At 40.1% G+C, this 12,346-nt stretch overlaps 1 protein-coding gene across 1 annotated transcript in view; it reads left to right on the top strand.

The window, feature by feature from the left end:
* Nucleotides 1-8,485: 8,485 nt before the first annotated feature.
* PARD3B (par-3 family cell polarity regulator beta) overlaps nucleotides 8,486-12,346 on the top strand; it is a 582,830-nt gene continuing 578,969 nt past the window's right edge. The window contains exon 1 of the mRNA XM_070933224.1: nucleotides 8,486-9,378. Within this exon, the coding sequence (XP_070789325.1) occupies nucleotides 9,259-9,378 (120 nt within the window). The 5' untranslated portion in view covers nucleotides 8,486-9,258. The remainder of the gene's footprint in view (nucleotides 9,379-12,346) is intronic.

Genomic DNA, 12,346 nt, shown 5'->3' with positions numbered 1-12,346 from the left:
TCACAACAGCAAGCAGAGGATAGGATAGATGAGGCTTCTGTGGGGCAAGCCTGAGGGAGAGAAGGGGATAGGATAGGGGAGGCTTCTGTTTGGCAAGGCTGAGGGAGAGAAGGGGATAGGATAGGGGAGATTTCTGTGAGGCAAGCCTGAGGGAGAGAAGGGGATAGGAGAGGAGAGGCCTCTGTTGGCAAGGCTGAGGGAGAGAAGGGGATAGGATAGGGGAGGTTTCTGTGAGGCAAGGCTGAGGGAGAGAAGGAGAGAGGAGAGGCCGATAGTAATTTCTCATTAATTTTCAAGCTTTAAGTGTCAATTTATCAAGACCCATCACATAGTTTCATAGCAAAGTACAGGTATCCAGCTAGTGTACTATAAGGCTTATTCCTGAATGATCTCTCTATTGCAAACTTCAAGTGTGAATCCACTAGTTTTTTCCCTGATCCTCTGTTATCAGACCATGAGACCTACTGCCCATTTAAGTCTCAAGAAATGTGTAACCTTCCATCTGGCCTTTTGCTTAAGTGTGTATTTAAAAAATTTAAAGAGTATGACACTAACAATAGATATTTAATATATTACATGAAATAGTTAGATTCAGATCAAGCTTCTCTAACATCTGGCACAGTTTCCACTTTAGCCTGTGATGGGGGGGATGCTTATGATTGTGATAGGTCCTTGTGATTGAGGCATTGGGCAGATTTGGGTACAATATGGCAGCTTAATTTATCCTTCAACATGTGCATAAACTAAGAGTTTATTAATTAAAGGAACCATGGAACAGTTAATCTTATGTTCACATACTACATCAGTGATGGCAAATCTTTTGGGTTCGGAGTGTCAAAAATTTGGAAAACACCTAACTTGATTCTGCTGGCATGTTACATCCACATCTCCCCCCTCAAAAGAGAAACAATTCTCTATCACCTCCTGTACCTACCTCACCCTAAACACTGGCACTCATTGGCAGCCCTCGTCCAGTGGTGGGATTCAATTTTTTTAACAACAGGTTCTGTGGGTGTGGCTTAGTTGGGATGTGGCTTGGCAATCATGTGACTGGGTGGACGTGGCTAGCTGGTCACGTGACTGTGTAGGCATGGCTAGCTGGTCATGTGACCGGGTGGGCGTGGCTATGTGCATAGGGACTACTCAGAGGGCTGAAAAAAAGTCATTTCTGACTGGGCCTCGCACTTTTGACCGGTTTTCGCACTTATGACTGGTCATCATTTATGCCCATTGTAGCATTCTTAACAACCATGTCACTCATTTCACAACTGCTTCTCTTCACCATGGTGACAAGAAAGGGCAAAAACGTAAAATGTGAGGACAGTCGTAAGTTCGAGGACTGGTCAAAAGTGCGAGGACCAGTCAGAAATAACTTTTTCAGCCCACTGAGTAGTCCATATGCATAAAAGGATACAGCAATAGAGAGGGATGAAGGAAGGGAAGGGAAATTAGAGTAGGAGAGAGGGTAAGAGAGGGAGGAAGAGAGGAGAAGGAGAAAGGAAGAGGAAGTAGGGAGGAGAAGAAGAGGGGGAGGAAGAGAAAGTAAGAAGGAAAGAAAAGAGAGAGGTGGTAGGTTTGAGGAGAAAGATTGCTGTACAATAAAAAAAATGAAAGGGAAGAAAGCCAACCCCAAACAAATATAAAGATATTAAGATAAAAGAATGAATTGTTAAACTTTAAAGAATAAAAGAGAACAAATATGAATAAATAACAATAATTAGAAACACACATACAAACAATGTATTTTCTTTGAACAGAGTATTTGGCCGGTTCATAAATTTAAACAGTGTTTAGTCATTTCAATTAAATTTACAATTTCTATATTTCCTTTTTGCCATATTTATTCCTCGTCTATTTTTGTAAAAAAACAATATTACCCTTCATCCTCATCTCCAATCTTAATCAAATTCAATTTTTCCCTTCTATTCTATATTATACCCCTTCCCGTTGTCATCTATTTTTATATCCATCCTCACATTGGTTAATTATGTAATATTACAGTTGTTTAATATAAATTCAACATTTTAATATAAATCAATTAGTTATATAACTACCTTTTTTGTATATTAATCAATATGAACATGAATATTCCAATTATGTCCATGCAGTCCAATTTCGTACAAATCAATTAATTATATTTACCAATAATAATAAACCAAATAATTTCCCCCATATATTCCTCCAAACCACAACTTAACCATTTCTGCTTTCAACACAATATACAATTAATAGTATCTCAATTATTACAATTCCCTAGTTAAATAGAGCTTTTTTTCTTTTGTGTTTTAAAATCTTGAACTCTCCTCTTTTTCCCTAAATTTCCCATTATTTGCACCTACCTTTTTTGGTGAGGAAAAAGAAAAGAAATCTGCCTGCCTAATTATCCAACCTTGCAGCAACAGCAAAGCAGTTTCAGTTTCGTTTTTCAGGATAGCTAGGGGAAAAAAAATTGCTCCAGCAAGCAGCAGAGCCCTGAGCAAAACAGCTGAGACAAATCAGCTGAGACTCGGAAGCCAATCTAAGCAAGGGCTAATTAGCCTATGCTGAAGCTCTGCGGGCCAATAAAATTACAAAAAAACCCCGAACCATTTGTTAAATTGCTGGCTCGCTTGTCCCTCGCCCACCACTATTTATTGGCAATAAATAGTGGTGCGGAGGGGCGGGGCAAGCCAGCAATTTAACAAACGGTTCGGCTCCTAGAACCGGCAGAATCCCACCACTGGCTATAGGGCGGCCCTTTGAAGCCCCGCGGCAAGAATTTGAACAGTTTTTTTTCCTCTAGCCATCAGCTGGGACTCCGGAGGCAGCAATAGATTGGGAGTGGGCGGGGTAAGCAAACGGCGGGCGATCCAACAGAGCAGAGAGTGAGGGTGAGTGAAGGCGTGGAAGCTGCTTTCTCCATCCTGCTCTCTTGCGTCCAGAGCCGGTGGGGAACCACGTGACAGCCCATGTGGATCCCAGGCAGTGGAACTCAGGCTAGGGAAGGGGTGGGCAATTGTGGCTCTTTTACAAGCTGTGGCCTTCAACTCCCAGAATTCCTGAGACAGCCAAGCTGGTAGGCTGGTGCCGCGCGGGTGGGAGGCGGCGAGGGGTGGGCGAGCCAGCAATTTAACAAACGGTTCAGTGTGCTGCAGGGCCAATAAATTACAAAAAAACACCGAACCGTTTGTTAAATTGCTGGCTCGCTCGCCCCATTTATTGGCAATAAATAGTAGTGCGGAGGGTCGGGGCAAGGGGTGGGGCGAGCCAGCAATTTAACAAAGGGTTCGGCCGAACCCCCTAGAACCGGCAGAATCCCACCACTGCCCTCGTCCCACCACTGCCACTCAAAAACACCTCTCGCCATTTCCCATTGCTACTGCAGCCCAGTGCTCTTCAAGATCTGCTCTGCACTGTTTACCCTCAGGTGGCATTCTCTGTCTGTTAATAGGCCCCTACCGCCTTCCAGAAGCTGCTCCCGGTTGCATGAGGGCTTCATTCCTGTACTGGCTTCAGTGAATGCTCTTCCATGGACTCTGCAGCCTCCAAAAACTGTGCAAGAAGAGGATGTACTTTCAAGTATAGTTGTTGTTGGGTATTGGTGAATGCATGCCACACTAAACATCATGGTGTGTCATCTTTGATACATGTGTCATAGGTTTGCCATCACTGTATTAAGATAGCATGGCAATCTGAAACTATCATATAGTGATTATCATAGTCTTCAGAATCTGATCCCTTATTACCTATTCTTCCCTGAAAAGGCATGGAGCAGAGAAAAAAAGAGACTGCCAAAATAGCGGACAAGGGATAAAAATATGAGGAATAATTTGCTGGGGTCTGTGGTGAAAAACTATGGGGAAAGGTAGAATTACCGGTAGGAGATTTTGTAGGTAGGGCAATGTGCGAACAAACTCTCTAAGTCACAATAGTTTTTTGAATAAGATACTGTTGCTGATCTCACATAGCATATAGCCATCAACCATGATTTATAAACCAAAGGGCTCAATTTACGGTAACTATAAGCCAAACATTTGGGTTTGGTATGATGTGTGAATCAGGCCATCAATTGTCAATATGTTATTCCATTCTTTACTTCCAGCAGACCTGTTTGAGGATAGATTTGTTCTAACCACCTAATTTTTCTGGCTATTTTCAGCAGAATAATGCGAAATATAAAATATAATGAAACTAAATTGTAATCTTGTTCTTTTATAATCATAAAAAATGGTTGTAAAACCACAAAAATTCCCACACAAATCAATGAAAGTATTAAAAGTTATATCTTGTACAGTGTATGGTTAGTATAAAAGACAGAGAACATAAAACTGGAATAAAATGATTGCCTGAAAATGAATGTTCTATATTGACTAGTATATTTCATCTTTAAGTTTTAGAATGTGATGATTAAGATTTTGAGGCTGTTGGAAAACTCATGCTGCCTTTTCTCACAAATATCTTTTCCCAACACTCAAACCATCATTCTTAGAAAATGAATTTTCCCCATAGTAAATAATACCACAGAGATTTGGAAGTGTCTAGAATTATATTATTACCATTGTCATCATCCATAAACAGCGTCACAAAATTTTCTTCTACAATATTTCTTCCAGATGTGCTGGAGCAACAACTCTTGAAAATCCTAGTTAAAACCCAAACTATTGCCAATAGATGGGTCAGAATTCTGGGAATTTCAATTGCAACATAATCTTGAACGCATCAGTAGAAATAAGATAACTGCAGTTTATTGTGAAACAATTTGAAGCCTGTGAGAGAGAGAAATAATATAGAACTGCTTTCACACATACTGCCAAGCCACAAAGGGTGGATTCTTACATTACAAAAGCTGAAAATATTATGCTTTAGTGTTATATGTGAACCAGACCACTAGATCATCTTAAGTCAAAAGAATAACAAAGGTTTTGATAGTTGAGCATTAATAATCATCCTCTGCACTTTAGTTTGAAATTTGAGCAGGACTTGGTCCAACAGAAAAATTTGGCAGTTTCTTTAGAATTTGTTTTGGAACCAAACTTTCAGTTTCCATATGAATCATCCAGCGTGAGAAGGGTAAATAGCAGAAAAGCTTAATCAGAATTATTATTTTTCTTTTCCCATATAAAGCATGTTACTTATGGAGATGATGGGATATTTTGATCTGATTCTCTAGAGCAGAAGATTATTAACATTTTTTAGCATTGGCCACTTGCCTTCAGGTGAGATAGGGTGGAGGGTGATTAGCTTCATAAAAAAAATGGCACTGTCCAGAAGTAAACGCTTCCCAGCTTTGAAACACTTATGCTCAGATGTAGTTTTTCACATAATAATGCTTATGTATTACATGCAAAATCTACCCTAGAAATATATTTTTAAGATATGTTTTTTAAAAGATGGGACAGGTAAAATATATACAGGAGCCACATCTGGTTCTTAGGCTGCCATCTGACCACCTCTAAATTAGATAAGTTCTACCAAATTAGAAGAGGAATGATGTTCCAATTTTGTAAGACCCTCCTCCTTTGCAAAATTTGTGATTCATCTGCTTAGGGTGGATTCAGATCACATAGCTGCTCATACACTAATTAAATAGGGAAGAGGCTGCTTAGATAGGTACAGGTGGCCACTTACCTACCACAGATGAGAATTGATCAGAGATGACATTCTGCCAAGTGGCAAATTGTCATTCCCTGCAGAGCACATGCTTTGCATACAGAAAGTTCTAGGTTTATTTTCTGACAACAAAGCAGGACTGGGTGGGGGGGAATCCTTTCTTAAATCCTGAAGGCAGCCACCAGTCCTTCTGCATAATGCAAGACCAGTTGAAAACAATGGCCAAATTCAAACACAATGGCTTCCCATGGGGTCAATCTAACTTGAAGTAGACTTTCACTTGAACAGTGGGACGTGCCTTCCTTCCTCTTCCCTAGATCAGCTGTAGAAAGTTCTCTAATTTCGGACACAGACTTTGGCTGTTTGTAAGTCGAGGATGCATCTATTTTATTGATGGATTGTATCATCAGGTAGATATCATAAGAAATGACATTATATCTTTAACGTCATAAAAATAAAAATGAAAGTGCTTTTCTGGTAGCAATTCTGTTGGTCATTCTAGGCAAGGCAAACCACCATCTCCTTTTACATTTTACAAGCCAGCAATAAAAAACATCTACCCATCAAGCTACTGCAGCAGGAATAGGATTTGCCTTAAGATTCTTGTTTGTACTTTTCTAGGTTGGTTTGCCTATTTTTTGTCTCACATTCTATTTCCAAAGTTAAAGTAATAGGAAATAAGCAAACATCATGGGAAAACCCTAGAAATAGCTCTAGAGAAGAGGGAAGTAGATCTCATCATGATTTTGCAGCTAGCTGGATCCTGTAGTGTCCCAATTGAAAATGAATAGTTGGTAGACAATCCTCTTTGCTCAGGGAAGGGGAGTAAAAGTGTTTGAAACTGACAAACATTGGAAAATGGGCGAATAAACAACAAAATCCCTACTGTATTCAAGACTTTTCTTATTTTCTGCAAGTGCAAGGAAAAGCAATGGTGTTACACCTTAACGGATTAATGTATTTCACCATACTGTTCAAGCAAAATAGTGAGAAGCATCCCTTCTTTGTTCACATATAAGATAGTAGAGCTCTGCTTCCTCTTGATTTATGGAAATCTGAAGAGAAGTTTTGTTTTGGAGGGGATGGGTGGGAGACAGATCTAAAATGAAATCAGGAAACAAAAGTGTTAATGGAGAAAGCTAAAGACTGGGAAATAAATGGCTACAGTGGAAGCAAACTTGTAACCAGACACTTCTGATCACACCCAGAACAGGTCACTTGACCTTGTTTCTAAGGCAATGGATGTCAAAATATATTACTTTTTTATGTAACTCGAGCTGGAATATGGGCACCTCAGTTGTGTGCTAGGAATGAAAGATTACACCTTCAGACCCAGGAGGGAAGAAGGAATGTTGTGTTTCAAATTTTGGGTTACTACATAAATTCACTACCCTTAGTTCATTGGTCACAGTACAGATAGTCCTCAAGTTACAACAGTTAATTTAGTGACTGTTTGAAGTTACAATGGCACTGAAAAAAAATGACTTATGATTGTTTTTCACACTTACAACCACTGCAACATCCCCATGGTCATGTGATTTACAGAAGTCAAAGGAGAAGCCAGATTCATTTAACAACTGTGTTACTACTTTTAACAACTGCAGTGATTCACTTAACAAATGTGGCAAGAAAAGTCGTAAAATGGAACAAAACTCACTTAACAAATTTCTCACTTAGCAACATAAATTCTGGGCTCAATTGTAATTGTAAATCGAGGACTACATGTACATCACAAAATAGTACATGATTCCAACTAATATGTCTTTTAATGACTTAGGTTGCATAAAAGACCTAGGTTGTCTTTTATGTTTACTGTTTTCATATCTCGGCAACTAAAAATGGAATAAAACTATTAAGAGTTAAATCTTTTTACTCTATCTAGGAAGGTTAAGAGTTTTGGCTTGTTTTATATCTCAATAAGCCATAAATGGTTTATTTGGCTTTGGAGCAAACTCAATGGTTATTCTTAAATTAGGTTATGTTTAGCAATTAGAGTTCTGGTTCCGCCTTAGGCAGGTGACTTCAGCCAGTCATTCTCTCAGCCCTAGAAAGGAAGCAAGGGCAAACCACTTCCAAAAAAAAGTTGCCAAGAAAACTGCAGGGAGTCCAGTCACCTGGAGGCAAGGCTGACTTGAAGGTACAAAGTAAGTGCATCCAAGCTACAGGACTGGAAATAAATCTCAATATGCCAAAATACACTAGACTCCTGCTATTATTATTATTATTTTACTAGTTAATAAGACATTTTAAGCATTTTCCCGCCTGCTTTTCCAGCCGCTTTGGATAAAGGAGAGGAGGTAGGCAGCATTCTTTTCAAAAGAAGTAATCTGAAGGAACCAATCCAAAACGTTGGAGCAAGAGAATTTGACTGTTGCCCAAAAGAATTTTTCGGGCTTGTTTAGTATAAAGCAAAAACTTCTGTGCGTAAACCTGGAGTGGTTACAAAAGGTTCCCTTCATTGTCGTGAAAACAAACAAGCCCAGGACTTCATTGTTCTTCCGTATCTGCCTTCCTTATAACCCAAAGGTTTAAAGGCTGCGAACCGGTTCAGAAGGCACACTCCTCCCTCCTTCTCTTTGAGAGGCCCAGCGGGACTTGTTGCGTTGGGTTTGCGGGTGCGCCCCTCTTCCGGAATTCAGCGCAGGGCTAGTGAGGCGAGGCGAGGCGAGGCGGCGCGGCGGACCCTTTAAGTTCCAGGCAGGGCTCGCTTGCTGGGTGGGAGCAGTCAGGAAAGCAACACCCACCGACCCACCCACACCCCCAAACGCCGACCTTTGGAGCGATGCTGCAGGGCTGAGCCGCCGGGCGGGAGGAGAGGCGGGAGGAACGAGAGAGCGAGAGCCGGGGAGGCGAGCGCGCGAGAAGGGGCGGGAGTTGAAGTTGCCGTACTGAAGTGGCGGCGGAGAGGCCCGGAAGAGAGAGGAAAAGCGGGGTGGGAAGAAGAAAGAGTCGCCAGGCCGGGCATGGGGCGCGGCGGGGGCTGTGGTTTGCTGTAGCCCTAGGCTCGGCCTGCGAGAGCTTCCTTCTTCCTCCCGCCCCCGAGGAGAGCAGTCTGAGGAGGAGGGCGGGGGTCTGTGCAGCGACCTTCTTTTCTATGTCTCCTTGCCGGGGTCGCCCGGGGCTATCGCTTCCCAAGCTCTCGCATCTCTGGGTTCCTGTTTAAGGGGGGGGTGGGGTTGCGCGTCCAAAAGCGGGAATCCGAGTGGCTGCTCAATCCCTCCCAGTTACAGAGTTGGCTTCGGGAGGCACTTTCTGCAGATTAAATCCAACCATCCTCTCTCTCCGCCTTGAGAAACTTGTGTTTGTGCGTGACCTTTGTTGCCGTTTTGCCTTCCCTCCAAGACGAGGGCTGAGTGGTTTCAAGCTTGTCTTTGCCTGCCAGGCCTCGGTCCTGCCCTTTCTGAGGAATTCTGGCTCCCTGTCCCCCTTTCTCTTTCTGCCTTGTTTCCTCCCCTCTTCCCGCAGTGTCAAAACATAAACACCTGCTGTCGCCAAGAGTAGTTTACCTTTCTCTTCGGGAGTTTAGAGTTTGTTGAGTTTTGCATTTCAAAACAAGGTCCCGATTACTGCGAGACTGACTGGTACTTCATTCCCCCCCCACCCCCCTTCCTGAATGTGCCATTTTTTAAAAAAAGAATCCTCATCTACCTTTGTTTTTATTTGGATGAGATGAAAGTGACAGTTTGTTTTGGCAAGACGGGGATTGTAGTTCCCTGTAAAGATGGACAAATCCGGGTTAGAGATTTAACCCACCAGGCTCTACAGAGGTACCTAAGAACCAAAGAAAAGGTAAGCATTGACTTCTGCTGTAACACACTGTAGGCAAAGTCACCTGTTACTTAACTATTCCTTGTGCAGGGTGATTGGCTGCATCTTTCCACTGCATGCATAGGCATTTTGAGCGGGAAAATCTATTGTGAGTTTTTTATGCAAAAGTTGCTAATATCAGAAATGGCACTAAATAGGTTGAGATTGTGAAACTTTATCTTTTCTCTCTGTGTATCACATCTTTCATATGTGATAGTTGATTCACCTTTAAATCTTAGTATTTGATACAAATAGGACTGGGATCAGACTTAGATATCCAGATCTCATTAGTTCTGTCTGTGGTACTGCCCAATCATTAGTCAAACTCAAAAGCAAGAGACAGGAGAAGTATTTTGTAGAACTTTGGCAAATAACAGTTTTGTAAATAACTAAATTTGGGGGATTGGATGTAGAGCATTATATCACTCAGTGTCTTATTTAATGTCACTGTTGACTAATTATCAGAAATGGATTAAACTGGAGAATGTTATTCTCTGTGAAAGACCTAAACATCTACATTAATGTAGTTATACCATTTACCAGAATCCCAAGAGTGTTCTTCAAAAACATTCCCTGTTGAGTGATGACTATACCACCTACAACATTCAGGTCCTCTTTTCCTGATCTCATGTCTTCTTAAATAATGGATTGCAATTTCTTGTTTATCTCAGTGATTGGAGAAAGCCCAAATAGAAACAAGAGTCAGCCATTCTGAAGCTTCCATACTAGCAATCTCTAAAAAAGCATGATTTTATTATTGTGTTCTTTCTGTTTTTATATTACAAGCTGAGTGTGTCAATTCTGTTTCCTCCTGTCACTCGCTTAAATTGCACAAATGGTGCAAACCATAATTTTTATTGACATCTGGAGCTTGTTTCTTCCATATTATTGATAGTATTTTTAACATCTGCCCACTTGATGAGTTGAATTTCCAATAAGGCTGTACAGTACTTTAGCTTCAAAGGCAAAGGGAACTTCAATATTGGGTTGCCCACATAGCACTGCCTGTAACTAACTAAAGCATCCATGTATTTTTCTGTACTCATGAGGTTACCCTCTGCAGCTACAGGGAGAAAATGATTTAAGATAATACAGCTAGAGGCTGTTGGTATGCCCCTGCATGTTCCAAGCATCTTTTTGCCTTTAAATTTGAAGTCCTGTGTAGTGCCTACAAGTTTCCAAATTTTCAGACAGTATGCCTATCAGAGCCACAAAATTATGGATTACTACTTTTGATAAATGAAGAGTTACAGTGACACTTGCTTTTTTAATGCAGAAAATTCTGCTCATTTTCTCAGTGATCTGTCTGAGCTATTTTAAGTAAGAGTGAATAAAAAGTGAAAGTGTGGTCACTGGTCTGGAATTAGTGGTTGTAACCCATAAATTTGGAGTCTGCCTCATGGTTCCTGTGGTAGAGCATACAAAAGTACAGTTGTTCAAATGCAAATTTTCTTCAAAGTCTTGATATTGAAGTGAATGTATTTGTGGTAATTTGTCTTTACCAGACTGTCACCAGAGCATAACTTCAATATGTAAATTCTGTCTAAGTAAAATGTAAATCAGGCACTCTGAGAGTGTTTACTTTTACTGTTCTGTAAACATCATGCAACTTAGACACCTGATTTTGTGCCATACCACCAATTTAGAATTGAGCTGATTGCAGGAACATTTTCTTCTTGATGATGATGCGTATTCTAGATAATATTTTATCAAAAAGATCCCCTATATATGGAAATCATTGAGAAAGAATTTAGGAAAAACTCCCAAGCTAGTAATTCTTGGCACCTTATACTTATTTTGCAAAAATAATAATGAAATATTTTTATACAGAACAACACATTGAATTTGTTCCAATATAACAGGAAGCCACAATGCTTTTGTGTTCTGATCAGTGCTACTTTATTGCTCCTCCGTGGCTTCTCTTTTCAGAGTGACTATCTAAATCCAGAATGTCTTCATAATTTAGTTCAGTATTAGATCTGAACTGGAATTCATGGCTTATTGCTTTCTTTTTGGGTCTGAATTTCTTCTTAGTTTGTTAGGAGAGAATCAAAGAGAGGTATGATTGGAATATGACTCGTAAATCAGACATGCACAATCTGAAATTCTAGAGTTACATGCAGTCCCCAAATGTCTTGAGCACATGCCTGTGCAAACCTTCAAAAGTGATTGCCAAATTATAATTTTTAATGTGGAAGGGAAGTTAGTAATTATTTTATTGGAGTGTGATCATATTAACTGCATTTAATATTGAGGACAGTTGCTCATGAAATACAGTTAGATTGTTTTTGTTTTTTACTCTGCTTTTTTCCTCAAAGATCAAGGATGTTCTTAGCAGAGAGAGAAAACAATTCATTGCCTCTACTGTAAATCTACTGTTGATAATGGTTACCTGAATTTTTACCTCTTCCAAATCTAGTGAAACTTTCAAAGTTTTCTCTTGGCACTGTCCACTGGAAGGTGGCTTTTGACATAGCATGCAAGGCCTGACGTGATCCTTGTGTTGCTGGAAGTTGTACATCTGCATTTTACTTGTGTAAACTTTAAATACTTGCCTTATGATTCTAATATTAATATATTAAAGTGTTGAATGAACAAGTGTTGAAACAGTAGGAGGCTGGAAAGTCTTGTACAATCTTACATTTCTATGAAACTTATAGGTCTCTTAGAAACTTGTTCATTGCTCAGTTGCATCAGGTATTATCAAGTTCAGTACATCTTTTTTCCTGCAAATTATCTGTAAAAATAAAAATATTGGCGTGAAATCAGAGTTATGGATGGGGATTGTGTTGGGTAGATAATTAAATTTTACTCTTGAGCAGTATTTTCAGAGAGGAAAAATGAAGACTTAGTTTCTTCTGCCTTTGATAAATGTTTTGAGTTATTAGTACATAGTATCTGAAGTGCCTAATTATTTATCTCAAGCCTGAATTGACACTAGTAATTACTT

Source organism: Pituophis catenifer, unplaced genomic scaffold, assembly GCF_029215685.1.
Source record: "Pituophis catenifer annectens isolate HBS135680 unplaced genomic scaffold, rPitCat1.0.hap2 SCAF_1, whole genome shotgun sequence".
Taxonomy (NCBI): Eukaryota; Metazoa; Chordata; class Lepidosauria; order Squamata; family Colubridae; genus Pituophis; species Pituophis catenifer.
Note: the sequence above shows the minus strand (reverse complement) of the source record. Positions and strands in the feature narration are given on the sequence as shown.